The sequence below is a fragment of the Ciona intestinalis genome, chromosome 2 (genome assembly GCF_000224145.3).
Source record: "Ciona intestinalis chromosome 2, KH, whole genome shotgun sequence".
Taxonomy (NCBI): domain Eukaryota; kingdom Metazoa; phylum Chordata; class Ascidiacea; order Phlebobranchia; family Cionidae; genus Ciona; species Ciona intestinalis.
In genome coordinates, this window is record NC_020167.2 from 275,913 (window position 1) to 294,482 (window position 18,570).

Consider the following 18,570-nt stretch of genomic DNA (forward strand, 5'->3'; position numbering starts at 1 on the left):
ACGTCTTGATAATGGTAATACGATACAAATATATTCAAATCCAACGAAATTTGGTTTAAATAGAAAGCGAACTGTAAATTTTCAGAAATATGGCTGCATGGCCCAATGGATAAGGCGTCTGACTTCGAATCAGAAGATTGAGGGTTCGAGTCCCTCTGTGGTCGGTTTTGTTTTCTTTAGAATTGTCCAATTAGACGTTTGAGTGGTCGAGTGTCTGTTTTTAGCACATTATCTTTTTATTGTAACAGTATCTTATAGTTAAATAACCCCTGAGGTATAAACTACTAAATTAAAAGCAAATCTTTAAAGTTTGGCAATGGAAACATACAAAACTACAACATGGGGAAAGATGGGACTCTAAATTGAAATATATTTACATTAGCAGTATTCTGCAACTTGTAGTTAACCTATACCGCGTTAAACAGGCTGTGCTATTTTCTTTGCCATGTAATCTTCATATATATAACGTTAAACCGATATTTTTTGTTGTTTTTATCTCAATTTAAAGTCCTATTGACCCCTGCCTATTTTCTTCATGCTTATATCTCAATGTTTTTTTTTACGAAACTAAAACTAGTTTTATGAGACAAAATTAAACTGTACGAAATGTTCAAGGTTGCTTTCTGGAGCTATGAAACTATAGTTTAATCGTTCGCACACGCAAACTAAAAAGATCATCGGCTTTACTATGATTTAGCGAGCATTAAAAAATAGCACCTGAATTACTATTTTGCATTTTTTATCTGTTTAAAGTATACTGTTTCTATTTTACATATTATTTTTTTTGTTTTTAAAAACAGTAATCAGCGCGCGTTTTTATAAAGTTGTGATAATACTGTCGAATAATTCTGCAACCTTACTTTCCTGATTATCATTAAATGGGGGTCCGTAAAAAGAAAATTAAAAAAAAGTCTCGTCAGACAAAGTGTCCCATCTTCCCCCACTCTACTATATTATTGCATGAATTTATTGTTTTTCGAACGGTAATTGACATTGTTCTAACATTAATTAATAAATATTTTATCCTACAAAGGCATCAACTTGTAACAACTCAAAATTTTTGCTATACACTCTTTTTCGCACAAGCCACTTCTTATAAACTATCTCCAAGTACAATAACTGAATTTCAAACTTATTTTTTATATATTGTCTTGGTATTATATCAGTATATTTTATTTAAATAACCCCTGAGGTAAAATTTATTGAATTAAATGCAAACCTTTCAAACGTCGGCTATAAAAACCTACAAAACTACAATGTGAGAGAAGATAGGACACCAAATTAAAATATATTTGCATAAGCAGTATTCTACAACTTGTAGTTAACCTACCGATATTAACCGGCTGTGCTAGTTTCTTGCTATGTAAACCAAACTTTATATATATAACTTAAAACGATATTTTTTGTTGTTTTTATTCCAAATTAAAGTTATACATAATTGACTCCTGCCTATTTTCCCCATGTTTATATCTCCGTTTTTTTACAAAACTAAAACTAGTTTAAGTCTCATCGAACAAAGTGTCTCATCTTCCCCCAGTCTACTATATTTGTTTCAAATAAACGATGTTTATAGTTCCAAAAACAAAATTAGCATTCCGAAAACTACACTTTGTTATAATGTCCCGAGTTCGATTCTCGCCTCGGCTTAACAATTATTTTGAATTTACAAATAATTTCTATGGACTTTGATACATACAACTGTTTGCAACAACATGCAGAATGTTAGCGGCACAGCGCCTAAAAACACGGGTCCCGATACAATTTGGCGCCTAAAAACACGGGTCCCCGATATTTGGTCTGATACATGGCGCCCTCTATAACATGGCGCCCTCTGTTATACATGGCGCCCTCTGTTATATAACATGGCGAGAGTGCGCCATGGTCTGATACCTCAAATGTTTTTTGAAGTGTTTATTTATCGAAATAACCAAAATATCTGCAACCGCGTAATGATTTTTTAACCTTAACTCAAAAACCATTGGAATTATCGGACCAAAACAAAACTTGTTTTATAAATACGTATGGTCATTGACATTTATTGGACGGGGCCGCGCAGCGTTTCTGTTTCAAATAAACAAAATATCTTCATCCGCTTGCAACCCGTAGTTTTATTAGGGACCCCCTAAAAACTGCTGCGCGGCGTATGTGCCACGAATATGTGAGCCCTACGGCCCACACTTCATCGCGGAGACGGGCGGCCAGGCGTTGGAGTGGGTAGACATAGGGCTACGGTCTTGTTGACGATAATTTATAAATGTGTATCAAGAATCATGCGGCATTGCTGCAATATATACAAATGAAATACTGGTGTATAGTGTATTTCAATATCGCTATTGGCATAAAAAGGCTATTTTGTTTGCAACATAAAGGATAACTAAAAATGCTTGGTAGCAAATTGGGACGTTATAATAACAATGGCTACGAGTGTTCAGTGTATTGGATTTGACTGACGTGTACTACTAACTTATGGTGTACATTATAACATTTGCTACCTAATGCTATATTTAACTTCTACTTAATTTTAGTATAGTAATTTTAATGCAAGCTTACTGCACTAGGGTATGTATAGTAGTTAGAAGTACTGGAAAATTAAATTATACATACAATGTACACATTTGCATTCAAGGAGGAAACACTGTAGGGGTAGGCTACTAATTTGAACTTTGTTGTTATAATCAGTGCGCTTAATACCACTACATATAAATTTGGATAAATCACATCGGTAGATAAAACTAAGTGAATACATTCCAATAAAGTAATGTTAGTTGACTGGCAACATATTGTGCCAATCTAACCAAAGAAACAAAACTCTGGATTTATACAAACATAACAATATAACATACATTAATTTTATTTATCTCTTTAAATGCAGTAGCGCAGAATTAATTAATATACCAAAAGAATTACCAGAAAACAACAGTTGTTAAAAACATTATAAAGGCTTATTTATCAGGGTAACCCTTTAGCTGGTGGCCACCTGAAATTTTGGTTTCAAAATGTTCTATAGCCCTTACTGATACCTGCTGTCTAATCAGCGTAATTCGTCTGATTGGCGTAAGGTTAACGATTTATTATGTCACAATCGCAGTCTGTTACGTCACAATAGTGGTATATTACATAAGGTACCGGACGTTATAACCTTGTTTTTTCCCACTGTTTTAACGTAGGAATCAAACGTAACAATACGAATTCTATGACGTAATAATCCAACCTTGGTTTAATTCATAACGGCTGGTGGAAAATACGGTGACGCAGCACGGTTTCGCGCATTTTCAAAGTTAATTTTCGACACAAACGCCCATGTTTTTCTCAAAAAAATTATACAGGGAGTACCAGTAAGACCTAAAGAACATTTTGAAACCAAAATTTCAGGTGGCCACCAGCTAAAAGATTACCATTTATCAGTACGGGTGAATTCTGTTCAATAGTCTACTTCAATGTGTATTATGGCTTTAACTTTTGCAAAATAGATGCTGTGTTAGATCCTCATTTATCTTGCTATGTTTTGAATGCCCAATACCTGCAGTGGATTCAACGTATTCTGGAGTTGCAGTGTCGCACTTGAACTGTAGCATGTGGGTTGGTCGACTGTGGATTTGTCATTTGCTCCTATTGGGACTTACGGATAGCAACCATATTTTAGGTAAGCTGGGTTACTATTCTTTGCTATTAGTTACTACTTCAAAAGGTAAGCGTGGCCATCAGGAAATTGTACAGCTTATGATTGCTTCTTTTTTTACAAATGTAGACATTTTAACAGTATGTCGTGGGTGTGTTTTAACAACTGTTTTTTTTTGTCACAGTACCCTGTTTTTTTATTTAAAATACTTTTTAATATTTGCTACCGTAATCGAAAGGACACGGAAATTTCTTGTTATTATTGTTTGTTTGCATAAAAAAATAATGATAAATATTTAGACTCATCGCTTATTATCTCCTGTTTATTTTTCCAGTGCTGTAGCATTGTGGTTAGCATACCTGCCTGTAACCCAGAGCAGTGGTTCCCAAAACGTTTAAAGGCGAGCCATTTAAAAGATCAGTCTGGTCAATTCTTGCAACCCAAGCAAATTGCCGGAAAAATACAAAAATGATTAAAGTTTTACTAATAATGGTTTAAAGGGCTAATATGTTTATAGAATATTATGATCGATTATCACATAAAGTAAATTAAAAAGTATTTTATAATTTAACGCCAAAAGGTTTAGTTTTACTTTCTTAAAAATCATCAAAACAGTAAAGAAGACATTATGACTTCTGTGTTTAAGTAAAAAAGGTGGTTGGTTTTCTGTATGTAGTGACTTATTATGTGGTATAATGCTTAAACTTTTCTGGTTTGTGCAGATTAACATCTGGATTACCTGTGTTGTATGTTTTTGCTTATGGTTTTAATTTATTGACATGCAGTACCTATCAATTAAACAAAAAATAAACTATTCACTCCACATTTGAAGCATGGAACAAAACTCTGCACACTTTTAGTGTGGAACTCCGCTAGCAGAAACATAATATATTTTGGTATGTATGGGAAGATTAGTTTTGTTCGCATTAAAAGCAACAACCCATCTGAAGAGATTGCAGCACATAAATAACAGATTAACAGTAATTTAGAATTTTAGTTAAACGGGTTAACTAGATTAAAATAATGCATAAATGTACTTAAAGTCTATTGTTTGTTATATTTTTAGCTCTACCGATAATTAATTGCTGTAGTAACGTTATTAAACCTGGCAAATACGAACACTCGGATCCCCGTTTAAGTTTCAATCTGATTGAAATGCGCACATACCGCTTGGCGGATGAAAACATTGTAAATATAAAGCAGTGCTGCTTCTGGAACATGGATAGGTTGTTTATTACCACCTGTTGCCCTGTTTAATAGGCAAACTACCTTTATTATACATCACGTGGCTGTGAGAATGGCAGGGCCAATTTTCAGTTGCGAATTCCCGCCGAAAAAAAATAGGTATGCGCCGCATGTATACAATGACAAATATGACGTCATGGTCATTGCACAGGTGCACTCCGCATACCCCAGATATTTAAAAAATCGCCGACCCTGGTATTGATATATATATTTATAATATATATATATAATAAATGATAAAGTAAAAAGAAAAAAAGTAAAAAAAGCAGTTTGTTATTTCACTATTGTAAATTAGATTTTTAAAAAAACAAGCGACACAAAAAATAAGCAGCTGACCTAACTTTGGGCCTCGCCCCTTTCGTAAGGAACCAGTGACATAGATCATATTAGTTTAAGGCTTAATTTTCCTACCATGTTGCCTCAGTCAACAAGGTCAAGGACCTTGTCCATAAAGAATGCCGAACTAGCACCAAATTGGCTATTTGAAAATTGATATACATTGATTTGGTTGAAAGGCATTGGTAAAATGCTAACATGTATAATAGGTGTAATGTTGGTACATGTATAATAGGCCATTTTTGATGACTAAAGACACTTCTATTTTAAGTGTCACCCTGGATTTTATAAAAAGAAATCACCCATGATTTTATAAAAAATAAAACTAAAAACAATGCTTTTGACTAACTCTAACTTGTATATAGAACTTCATGATAGTTAATGATTAATATACTTGGGGTGACAGGTCATCCGTAAATTTCTTGCAATTCATTTATCAGTAAACATTGCAGGCAATATGATAATGTTTGTTTAACAAGAAACCAATTTAACCTCTAGTGCATTTTAAAGTGTTCTTTGCAAATATACCTTAATATTTGAGTAAATGTTTTGTTCAACCAGTAAAACAGAATCAGTAAACTTTATTACACTGATGTTTTGTCTGTTTACTATTATGGTATGCCTGGTCACCTAAAAGGCAAAAAAATGTCTAATAGCTAATTATGTGAGTCTATTTTTTGAATAGCCGTTTAACCTTTGTATAATATGTACCGTATATTATGTATATATATAAGTTGCCTTAAAGAAAGATAAAAACCCTTTCAAATAGGTCAATACCGAAATAACATGTATCAATTATTTATGCTTTGGTCTACAACCAACAATTGAACCAGTTTTTTTTTCAAATATTGGGTTGTGGATTGTTCGTTTTTGTTAAAGGGGTTGCATTCCCTAATTTTCATTCCAATAGAGACCAGGGTGTCTCTTTTTCTCTTTGCTATTATACTATGTTACACTTGGTTGAATATATTAATGAGGCATGGCCACCAATTTATAACTGGACCAGTTTTTCCTGTTGTAGGCCAAGTTGGGCAATGGAACATGAAGAATATTGTTCTAGTTAAAACCTTAAGTTAAAATTACACCTATTACAAAAAGTTTCATTTTTATTCATTTCTTTATTAATGGTAAAATTACACCTATTACAAAAAGCTTTATTCTACGTTTTTATGTTTATCGTTTTGTGTTTAAATTTTTCCATTATTTTTCTTAATGACCTTTGAAATATACAATTTCTAAAAAATATCAAATGGTTTGCAGACAGTTTGGATTATACACCTTGTGCTACTATACTAACAGCAACTTGACTTTTGAAACAGGGGTGCTATCAAATATGTTTGCACTTAAAGTTTAAGCATAGCACAGTTTTAAGGTGTCTATACAAACAAGCAGAGCAAAATATGTTGCATTCTCTTCATTAATCAATGAGGTTACCCAATGTGTAACTGTGTCCTGGCCAGAACACATCCCAGATATTGAATTTTCAATATTCAAAAATGCACAATGTCTTATCGCTTGTGTTGGGCGTTACATCTTTCATGGTATGTCACGTCCAAGCCTGTTCTGCTTCAATGAATAAGAATATGGATGCCTGATTACAATACGGCGGCAACTTTGGTTCATGCTTGGTTAAGTTAACCCATTCATTATAAATATTAGGCCAGGGTAAACCTTCCTACTGCTTTATAACTTGTTTACCTTTTCTCTTTTGTTCCAAACACTATTTGACGTTTATCAACGACTTTAAAATTTTGTTTAGTGCTATGTTTATCAACTATATCAGCTATGATATTCTATTCTATATTGGTGATGGTGAGGTACAAGTCCTTGTTTATAGGACTACATTGCATTAAGAACGAGTGGATGCACATGTGAGAAATACTAAACACTGAAAGGCATTGGTGTATTTTATGTATCACTATTCTTATAAATATATATATATTTATATTACATTTCCAACCTTTTACTGTTCCTAGAAAGTAGAAACTTTCTTTCAACCAGTTTCACAAGTTTGCAGCAACCTTATGCTGCCTATTATAACCACTAATGTTGTGTGCTAAGCAAATTCAAATCGAAAACTTTATTCTCGGTTATTTTGCCCTAGGCGATGTACCAGCGTATTTTGTTTATTGAACATGGTGCCACTGCTATGGCACAATATATATGCATGGCTATTTTCCACAGTGGCACTATACATATACATCGGTATTTCGTATTTGACAAAAACGAAAACAACACTTATTTTTGTGAAGGTAAAACCAAAGTAGATATTAACTACTCCTATATTTTGAATGTTTAATATCAAGCAATTGTTTACAATACAGACATTGTTTGATAGAAATATCTGCCTTCGATGGCTTTGTAGTTTTGATTAATCTTTCTTTTAAATTTGGTTTAACATGAACATTACTTATTAAACCCCCTTTGTTAGCTATGATCAGTAAATTTTGTTTGCTTAATGAATGCTTTAATAGAACACTATTAATGCGGTTAACTTTGTGATTACATTAGTATGTCTACTTAACAGTGTTTGTTTTATAGGGAGGTTAATTCTGACTTTTATGGCCCTTGCTATTCCTATGTACGAGTTAAGTTGTGTTTATCTAACTTAGCATTGTATGAATAGCAGCATTGTAGTGTTGTATTTCTAACAAGGCCATCGTCCATGCATAGCAAACAGAACGTTTTAAACCATTTGTGTGCGTCTAGCATAAGCAAAGCAAACCATTTGTTAATGACAGACCCAACCGGTAGGATCTGGTTTTGTTTTTAACTGTATCATATTGCGTATGAATTATGCACGACTTCGTCCAACTAAAGTATGTTAGACCACTCCCCGGTCGTAAATAAGATGCGCAAAGTGAGCATTGGTTAAACGCAATAGTAAAATGCCGTGGTTAAATCGCTCTCTTTACCTGCCCACAGCGGACACGACATACTTTAAGGTTAACGGTTCAATGGCAAGGATACATAGTGAAATTAGGGACAATTCATTGTTTAGGAACAATTCGTGGTTATAAAAGGTCGTCGTGTAATATTAACTACATATTCCGTACTGTACTGTAGTCATGTAGTGTCCTAAAAACAATTTCTGTTTTTACTGCACTGAGGGTTCTGTTCACAGAAAATTGAAAATCGTAGTGTGACTGTAATTAATCAATATTATACTGGCATGGCCAGGAAGCGGTTTGTTATTCCATTGTGTGTGTTTGTTTCAAGAACAATTTGTACGCTACCATTGAATTTTTTTTTTTTTGAATTTAAATTTCGGTTTTAAACTAGTATATTGTGCCGTGGTTAAACGTGTCCGTGAACTTGACTGTGAAAACGATGTCTTTGTGTTTAGCGGCTTGAGCTGTAGAACCCTTAACCGCGCCAGGCCATTCCTCTTAAACATTGAGGCGCGCGAAAGCTGCACACGCCCTTTAGGATCGCGCGGCACATACACCTAATACTACCGAGGACGAGTCTGGTTTCTCTCAAGTCACTACGACCGCAGTGTTATGCCGCATTTTTCCACCCGACCAGCCTCGCCTGTTTTAATACGGCGGGCGGTGAGGCGAGATTCTCTGGTCACTTCAGTTTTAGCGCCACGGTTTTTCTCTTTTAAACAAACGCGGTTAAACTTTTCTTGCTGATATGCGTGCACTTTATCGTGTTTGCGCGCGAGTTTACCTCTATTTTCTCTCTTTTGGCTCTTTGTCTCTCTTATTCTATTTTTTTCTCCACCGATCAAGAAGAAAGCTCCTCTACCCATTATCCAAACATAATCGATCACTTTCAAGCGCTGTCACTGCTAGGTTGTCCCAATTTCTTCAATGTGTAAAGAGGATATTAACATAAACCATCCGTTTTGTGTACATTGTATGTCACTCTTCGTCTTCCACATTGCCATAGTGGTGTCTGACCGCAAACATAATCGTTAATCTTTTTTAAAGCAAACTACTCCCATTGCAGGCCCTGTCTATAAAACACTTTTTTTCCAAATACATCTTAATTTGTTTTGAATAAATATAACTTAATATTAGTTAGATTTCCACTGTAATATAGATCACCACCAATGCTTTTATACATAGAACACTTACAGTATTAGCAATGGTTTTATTCTTGTGGTCAATGAGTCAGCCTAACTAACTATTCTATCAGTATGTTAAGTTTAATAAATTTGCTTGAAAAATTATTTTTCATTTAATTGCAACAACTTAACATCCACTGTATAATACAAGTAATGAAGTTTACAACCGTTGTTTTTTTACAATATCTGTTTTTTTTTTTTTTGTCTTAATTATTTACCTTACCATAATCAAAGAGACAAATACAAGTTATTATTGTTATTATTATATCCTTTAGGTTTCTCTTTTATGCAAGTTTGTAGCAACATTGAACTGGCATTGCTAGTTTTACATTGAAAGTATTACTCTTTTAAATTAACATTAGCAGTAGTACCTTAATATGTATTTTTTTGCCAATTAGCATTGCAAATAAACCATATATTTCTTGCAGGTTCTAAAGCAGACAAAGAACAAAGAAGTTCTACATGTCCAATTATCTGTCAAGCATGTGCAGCAGATCATTTAAAGGTGACCTGTGTAGCTTTGTACAGTTTTAACTCTTGGATGTTTAAGTTAATCTGACCTTCATAACTGTTTTTGAAAAAAATTAAATAAAATTTATGGTAGGTTAAACAGGCTAGGCTATACAAAATGATTAAAATAAAGTTTGTTGTCTGTTGATTCCTTTATCCACAAAACTAGTACAAGTTACATGGTTCTTGCAAAGTGTTATCCAGCCTTTTATAATCTGCACTAATACTGTTAACTAAAGATACCTTACTAGTTATGCCTTTTCATTTTTTGGGTGGGGTTTTACAGTGAAGTTGGCCAGGGGTGACCCATTATTTTTGTTTTACATTTTGTTTGTTATCTCATCTGTCTGTAAAAGATTAAATTTGTCTAAATCAGAGTTGGCCCATTACCCAAAGAAGACTTATTTCTTATCATATCTCCTCAATGCACACAGGGTTATCTACAAGTAAAACTGCCTCATGACCAAATGAAAGGCTGCAGTGGTAGAGGGATGCTTGAGAAGCGTAAATCAACTGATACTGAATATGTGGAGAGACATATAATTCATGTGAACAATAACCAATCTGAAACTGTAAGTATTTTCATCAATAATTCGATCATTTGATATCAATAAAAAAACTGTTGCAATAAGCCTAAGTATTTTATTCAGTATTTTAACCATTTCAAATCTCTACAAAAATTGCTGCATAAAAGTATAGGTCAAGTTGATTTGTACTATTTTATTAGACTAATATTCTGTCCAGACAAAAATAGGAAGGGCCCATTATCTTATATTAACAAGAACTTTTACTTGTCTATTTGATTACACTTGCAAAGTTTAAAGAATAGTTAAAACAAAAAGATAAGATATAGGTATAACAACAAAACAACTGTCATTGAAAATTTATACGAAATAGAAGATGTTTATTCTTCATATAGTATTTTAAACCGTACTATTTCTACTTACAAGTATATTTAAATGTGTTGTCCATGGTTCTTAAACTGTTTCCATCAAATATTTTGTATCGAAAGGCGAAAGCCAAGGACTACATATTGATTTTTTTTGTTGTGCTTTCTGCACATTTGCCATCTACGTCTACGGTGTTTTTCTTTTAATTATGAACCCATTACAGCATGGGGTTTTCACTTAAGAAAAACATTTGTAGGTCTACCTTCTAAACCAATGTTTGGTCGTAATATTGGAATGTATTTTCTTTTGTATATGTGTAAGGTCCATAAGCATAACATTAGGGGTACCTAGGCAATTTTTGAAACAGCGGTGACTTACATGCTATGTTTTGAAGCTTCACTTTTAAGCCTGAAACAGCTTTTAGTCTGCTGTTGCCTATACAAACTAGTAGAGCCAACGTATACAGTATTGGAACCATTAATCAATGATGTACCCTTTGTTTGACAACTGTGAGTGTAACTGCATTTTAGCAATGTCACCTACATTTTGTGCAAAATGGTGAGGTCCCAGCAAGGCACAATATAAGGCAAGGGATTAACGCCAGAGTTGGCCCGTTACTGTAACATTGCATATGCACATTCATTCTATTTTATACAGAAAAAGTCCTACAGCCTAGCACCTGCCATGCCCAAACATTGGATTTTTTAGGGCAGTCTTTGGCAGGTTACTTCCTAAAATGTAGAAGTGCAGCCTAGTATATCTACATATCTTCTATTCTAGATATACCTCAGCTTTCATGAGATGGCCACTGCCTCCCTCTTACCTCCAAATTCTAGCAGCATTACTATTGAAAGAAAGTACAAATTCGCACTGATGTCAACAAAGCCCATAAGTTGGGTTATTCAGGGCCTGAAAAGCCTGGAACAATACCAGTTTTATGTAAGTGGAAATTTAAGTTCAGATTTGCAATTTGATGCATTATTATGCAACCATGTCACTTTTTGGTGAAATTATGTATTAGATAAGCTTTATTAAAAGCATTGTTCTTCATACTGGATACAATTGTATGAAACAAATACACAGCTAGTATCATACCTCCCTGACTAAAACGTTTTTGTATTTTTATCAACAAAAGTTCAATCTAAATGAGTGCGAGTAAGATGCTATCTGACTCAAAATTTGTTGACCCTTTACCCAAAGAATATATAAACCTATGCACATTCTATTAAATTTGGATGAAGCATGCCATGGGGCATGGGGTTTATGCCAAAGTTTACCCCTTTTTCCAACACTGTATATGCAAATTATAATTTATATGGGTGAGAATTAAGGTTATATGACATGGCACATCACATGGGCCTGAGATTTAAGTCACATTTTGCTTATAACCCCAGCATTGTTTATGCTGATTCTATTCTCTATGGGTAAAGTTCTACAGTAAGACATGCCATGGAACCCAAAATTTAGGCCAGAACCGACCCATTACCCACACAAAATGCTGTTACAATCACTTTAAACCACCAAAGATTTAACTTTTTTTTTGTACTCCAGGTATCTGGCAAGCATTCTAGTATTGTATCTTATGACACCGGTGAAAATATTCCCAAATCCATGTTTGATCTGAACCCTAGTAGCAGTATATTGCAGTTATACTCTACAATTACTGGTTGGGCTTTCCCACCAGACGTTTATGATGAAGATAAAGTTACATCTTTTACATCAGTTGAAAGAGCTAACTTCATTAAACTACAATTTGGTGATAATGTGAATCAAAGTAAGTGAATCAATATGTAGTACCAGTAGTTTTTCAATATCTTTTCATTATGGTATATGTCATTCATCATAGATGTAATCGTGTTACCTTTGTTAATTTTTACTAAAAACTGGAGTGACGTTGTTAAAATACAGTTACATTCATATTAGTAAAACATAAGGAACGTCGTTAATTAAAGTGGTGAATGCAAAGTACTTGGCTCTCCTTGTTTGTATAGACACCTAACAGCAGGATAAAAGTTGTTGCAGGTCCTAAACTGTTGGGGCTAAAACATACAATTTTACTCTTGTTTTAAAACTTGGAATGGTACGTAACTCTAGGTCTCCCTTATTTTACACATATACATGTGTCATGTGTCCCATACAGTGGCGCAGCAAGAACACATAAGCAGGGGTTTTTGAAAAACATGTTTTTTAAATGTTTTTTTTTTAAAGGGATTTGCAAACCTTTAAACCCCCCTGACTGAGCTACTGTTTCCATATGAATCTAGCACTACAATGGGTTGTCAATTTATTATATCATTCAGGTGTAATCTGTGAAGAACCTGACTCAAGAGCAAGTGATAAAATCTTTGTTTCTTACTTGGTTCCCAGAACTGATGAAGGTTGTGTCGGCAAAGCTGTAATATTTAAACCGGAACAGCTGGTGTATGCTGTGCAAGTCACAAATAAACGGTAAGCTTGAATATGGTTTTCTGAAACTTGGTACCTACTACTGGAAAGCTGTGTGGGGTATACTGTTTTATGGCCTATCTTAGACTGCAATCACAGCACAGGTTATAACCACATTTGGCAAATAATGTTCGAATGCTTACACTTAATTTTATTTTTCTATGGGATATTTTGGGCTTTGGCTATTCATTCTGCTTGTATCGCAAATTTAAGTGAGCTGAAGATGATTGCTATGTACTTATAATGTGCAGGCTATAATATGTAGTTTTTGTCGTTGTGTGGCTTTTTATTCTTTGACTGATAAAATCTTGCTGAATACGTTATGACTTATGAAACATTGAAATATTTTTTTTTTTATAAAAAAGATGTGCCTAAAATAACAGTTTTTTAATTATGCCTGGTTGGGGATAAAACATAACATCTTATACCTGTTTTATTCTAATGTTAAAAAAATCTGTGTTTACCTTCAATTTACATTTTCTTTAATGCACAAAAATGTGGTTTTAGAAGTTCAACCCAAATAGTATTACAATTGGAAGGTTTATCATTCCTAACTGAAAGCCAGAAACTTACACTGGTGTTAAGAAACAGCCACCCAGTGGAATGGAAACTAATTGGTGACTTTGGAACTTCTGTATCTACACATATAGAACTAGTGGTAAGTATATGCTTTATTAGGTGCTTTATTAGGGTTGGGGTCCTTGTCGCAGGCCTGAGATTTATGCCAAATTTGGTCCATTACCCCAACAGGCAGGCTGCTAAATGGCATCATTCATCGTTTTATGTGACTAGTGCAACCCAAGTCTAGATCTAATGACAAATCCGTCTTGCTACGAATCATATCCTGCTTTTAGCATACTGCCACTGTCAAAATACCAATGTCCTGTGCATTACCAATACTGTTTACATAGCACGGTCTGTGTGAATGAATATTGCCTTTACCCAACATAAATGCAAAAAGTTATTTTATTCCAGGTCACTCCTAACTCAACAGTGGAAACCAAGGACTTAAACTTATTAGACCAAGCTTCTGCTACTATTGTTATCAATAGTAATCCAACTGGTAAGCTGTTGCCATATGTATAACAATCAGGTTTCAGTTGTAAAAAGGAAATCGTAACACAGTGTAACTTAATGCCACGATACACACATATGTATTTCCATGCAAATTACACAACAGGCCTCATAAGGCGACATTAAGGGTAACAGGCAAAATTATGAATTTTCTGGCAGTTTTTTCTCTAGTTTTTAAAGTTCGAATTCCACATTACCCACATTATGCTATTTTATTTGCTGGTTGCTTAAACAGTCCGGACCACGCTCTCACAAGTTGGTTCTAAATGAACACATACACCTAATAAATACTATTTGTAAAATTGTTCATGTAAAAAATATAGTTAGGCTAAAGAAAACATTTTTAAAAGTGGACATTATGACTTAAATTACATCATGATCTGCTCAAATCCATCATCTGATATGTGCTTTGTTAGCAAGAAATTAATTTATGTTTGTAGCAAAACACTGTGTTATCGACATAGTGCTTTCTGTTTATTTCAACTTAGGAAAAATGCATTATCGTTGGCTACTGATTTTGTGTGATTTCGTTTCAAAATTAGTTGTTTATGAAATTGGTTGTTAATACATTACAGTATTTGAATTTAACATTTTACAAATTTAAAAGTGAGTGATGTAGAAGTATTAAACTCATCTGCTAAATCAGCAAGTAATATTAGGGAAAATCATTTTTTCTATCTAATTTTTTTCATTTAATAGTGGAAATGCAAGTCACTCAAAACAAGACAAAATGTTGCTCCAGTGCATCTAATGTAACTGAAACGCTCTTGCAAAAATTGTCCTAAATAAATGCAAAAATACTTAGAATAGGAAGAAACATGAAAAAATGTGCTCATGATTAAATGCTTGCAAATAAATTTAAAAAATGCAAAATTGATCACAACTAAATGCTCACAAATACCTTACCGTACAGACATTTCATCATTTTCCAAGCAATATCCCCACCTCACAAGCCTTGCTGTCTTTAACTACGTCAACTTTATCAAAGTGAAACTTAAGCAAGACACCCAACCACTGCCCGATCCACCAGATGCTTCTGAAATCAATATTTTCCTAAACAGTTTGAAACCCTCATGTTGTGGGCCTTCTTATTTCTGCCTCAATTTAACCTTGGATGAAGTAAACAGAGAGGTAAAGAAGTTTCTGTGTTTAACATTTGTAATTTTGTTTTTTTACTTTTTTTCGTAATTTGCTTTTTATTCAATTTTTGTCGATGTTTTTTAAACTTTTGATACAGCTTTACAGGCAGTGGGGTATGTATGTTTTAGTGGTGCTTGAGATAACTTGTTCCACCTTGTTTTACACTCCAGTTTTAAGCAGGAAACCTTTGCATGATAGTGAGAGATTCATTATAACAAGTGTCACTATATAGTAATGCTATATTATATTTGACCCTTTTCCCAATATGCCCTTAAAGGGGCATACCAACGAAAAATGAAAATTTGTATATGAATAGATATGCTCAAATGTAATCTAAACGTACCATCAAAGTTTGCCAAAACGACATGGCTTCTAAAAAAATCGCGGTAAAAAAACCCGCTGGAGTAAAATAAAATCGGCTGTTTTGACAATGCATGGGATTTCCAATAAGAAAAAAAATCACTCAATTTTGATCGCTTCTAGTTTCTAAAATACTGAAGAAAATTCAAATTTTATTTCTGATTTGGTATAATGAATGCTTTTTCTTCAAGAATATATAAAAAATTGCACAACATAGACTTTATTATGTTTTAATTTTTCGATTGAACGTAGGTACATACCAGATTATGCTGACTCAGCATATTTTTAAACCGAATGTTAAACACGAAAAACTGACTTTTTTATAAAAAAAAATGGTACAGTGGGTAGTAGTGGGACATGTGCTGAGTCAGCATTTTATGTAGCTATTTTCAATCGAAAATTAAAACATAATAAAGTCTATGTTTTACAATTTTTTTATATAGTTCTGAAGAAGAAGCATTCATTATACCAAGTCAGAAATAAAATTTGAATTTTCTTCAGTATTTTAGAAACTAGAAACGATCAAAGTTGAGTGAAATTTTTTCTTATGGGAAATCCCATGCATTGCGCAACGGCCAATTTTTTTTTTACTCCAGCGGTCGAATTTGCGGTTTTCAAACTCATTTTTTTCAAAAGCTGTTTTTGTATTTTAAAACATTGATGGTACCTTTAGATCACAATGAGCATATCTATCAATACACAAATTTTGATTTTTCATTGTTATGCCCCTTTAAGTTCTAGTTACACCATAGCAAATCAGTAGTTGTTCAAACAATGTAAAAAATAGTATACTTTGTATTTTAATGTCCTTTCCAATTAAATGTAAATAGATTTTTAACTGTAAGCCTGTTTTATAACTATGTTTTGTGGCTATATACTGTCTTTTTTTCAAATATTTTTTAATCTTCGCTTCCGTAATCGAAAGGACAAATAGAAATTATTGTATATTAATATTACAGTAGGGTAGGGAAAGATGAGACACTTTTTCATTTTAATTTTTGTCCCATTTGGTTATAAACAAAGACCATTTAAAGAATTATGAAATCGTATACCCACGACTCCCACAGACTGTTGTTAATTGTTTAAAACCACGATCAGGATATTTAGATGTTCAAAAGATGTCTCTGTGTCCCCTCTTCCCCTATCCTAAAAAGTCCACCATATTACCACTGTTTAACTTAATACCTTGGTTAAACAACAAAGTATATACATTCCATGGACAGATTGTTATGTTGTTGTGTAAATTGTGGTTCCATGAACTTACTAAGCGTGGTGGTGTGTTTGTAATACAAAGGGCAAATATTTATTAACCCTTTTTTAGATTGCCAGCCTGTAAAGCTGGTTTATTGCTTTTAATAAAACATTGCTCCTATAGTATTCACACCTATAGTGAAAATTGTATGTTGAACATAACATGCAAAAGCCATTATGTTTGCCATCATTTGTGCAATTTTATAAACAATTATATATATATTTATTTACTTTTGTTGCCAACCATATTACACTTGTTTTGTAAAACAACTCTTTTTGCGTTTATTTGTCTTCCTACTTTTAATAAGTACGACATTTATAGGATGTTAAAATGTATTCGCACAAATAAATATAAGAGTTAATTTACAAAACAACATTCCTATAACTCCCAACCATTTTAACAGTATGGTGATATTGAAATTTTACTTCATGATCATTTTTTCAGGCAAACCTTCTGTTAAGACAGTTGGTAAGCTTCAATGATTGTCCGTTGCTTCAGGATGCTGATGTTTTATATCTTCGTGCAAGGGTAGGAGAATGTGGTGTTAGATTGAAAGACAATGCACAGATGCAGACAGAGGTATGCTAAAACTTAATCTCTCATATTATATAAGTATAAAGGGTAAGATTTAGCCATGTTAACTGGAGTAAGTATTGTGGGGTAAGATGATATATCGAAATACCTTTACCAACTATATTTCCTGATGTGTTTTTAACATTTACCAACTCTCTCTTTAACTTGCTGTAATATAATTCTGTGAATATTCTTAGTATATAATAAATATGTGATAAAGGAAAGTGAAAGGTCACATCTTAACCAACCCTACTATATCATTGGTGCTTGTAAATATATGCACCCCATATTGATATCTTATTGTTTTGTAAAACTAATACAAACATGTCTTGATTTCTATATCAGGTGCCATGGCACAGTTATTAGTGCCTGCCTTTAGCTTAGCATAAAGTTTAGTAAACAATCTCAGACCTGCAGTGATTTTTTCTAATTTCTATAAAACATCATTCTTGTTGATATACAAATCACATCTGTTTAATGTACCAGCTTTCAATACAAGGACCCCTCATATAAATTGTGTTTATTCCAGGCATATTTTGATCTGCTACAGAATTCCTTCCATGTAACATTTACATGTAATATACCAAGTGAGTTTTATCTTATATTAACATATAATTTGTCATCCATACAAATAAAAAATCACCCACAAATTAAATATGTGGTAACTCATGAGCTGGTAGTGTAAATGGACAAATAAGTTCCAATCATTTAGACCAGGCGTACCCAACCCGTCGACCGCGGTCTACCGGTAGTCCGCGGACCTATCTCCGGTCGACCGAGACAGGTGTAATAAAAAAAATCAAAAAATCTGCTGTCGCGTTATAATTGCCAAATCATTAATTTTATCAATACTTTGTACAAAAAATACGGACCGTGTTAAGAGGGCGTACCTGTACGGCAGCAGGCAAAAATCCAAGATGACGACTACTATGACGTAACAATCGGAACAATGGCGATTATTTTACAATAATTTCCTTAACCTGGTCTGCATGATTTGTACACTAGTAACTCTCTGTGCTTCAAACTAAGTATTTTTGACTATATTCCCCAA

General features: G+C 33.5%; 2 protein-coding genes and 1 non-coding gene across 6 annotated transcripts in view; 2 read left to right on the plus strand and 1 right to left on the minus strand.

Moving 5' to 3' along the window:
* Positions 1-18,570, minus strand: part of LOC108951017 (protein myomaker-like) — a 75,815-nt gene that overhangs the window by 2,738 nt on the left and 54,507 nt on the right. The window lies entirely within an intron of this gene.
* Positions 92-164, plus strand: trnar-ucg. Its single transcript has one exon. It is a non-coding gene; the product is annotated as a tRNA-Arg (tRNA).
* The window catches only part of LOC100180868, a 22,680-nt gene continuing 7,584 nt past the window's right edge, over positions 3,475-18,570 (plus strand). For 3 of the 4 annotated variants that reach the window (XM_018817411.2, XM_018817413.2, XM_018817412.2), the window contains exons 1-11: positions 3,475-3,643; positions 9,704-9,780; positions 10,220-10,357; positions 11,456-11,614; positions 12,227-12,449; positions 12,976-13,123; positions 13,628-13,778; positions 14,096-14,183; positions 15,108-15,325; positions 17,391-17,525; positions 18,049-18,106. In XM_018817411.2, coding sequence (XP_018672956.1) covers positions 3,574-3,643; positions 9,704-9,780; positions 10,220-10,357; positions 11,456-11,614; positions 12,227-12,449; positions 12,976-13,123; positions 13,628-13,778; positions 14,096-14,183; positions 15,108-15,325; positions 17,391-17,525; positions 18,049-18,106 — 1,465 coding nt within the window. In that variant the 5' untranslated portion in view covers positions 3,475-3,573. Of the gene's footprint in view, positions 3,644-9,003; positions 9,065-9,703; positions 9,781-10,219; positions 10,358-11,455; positions 11,615-12,226; positions 12,450-12,975; positions 13,124-13,627; positions 13,779-14,095; positions 14,184-15,107; positions 15,326-17,390; positions 17,526-18,048; positions 18,107-18,570 lie in introns of those variants that run through there. The other variant, XM_026839837.1, reaches the window with a different exon arrangement.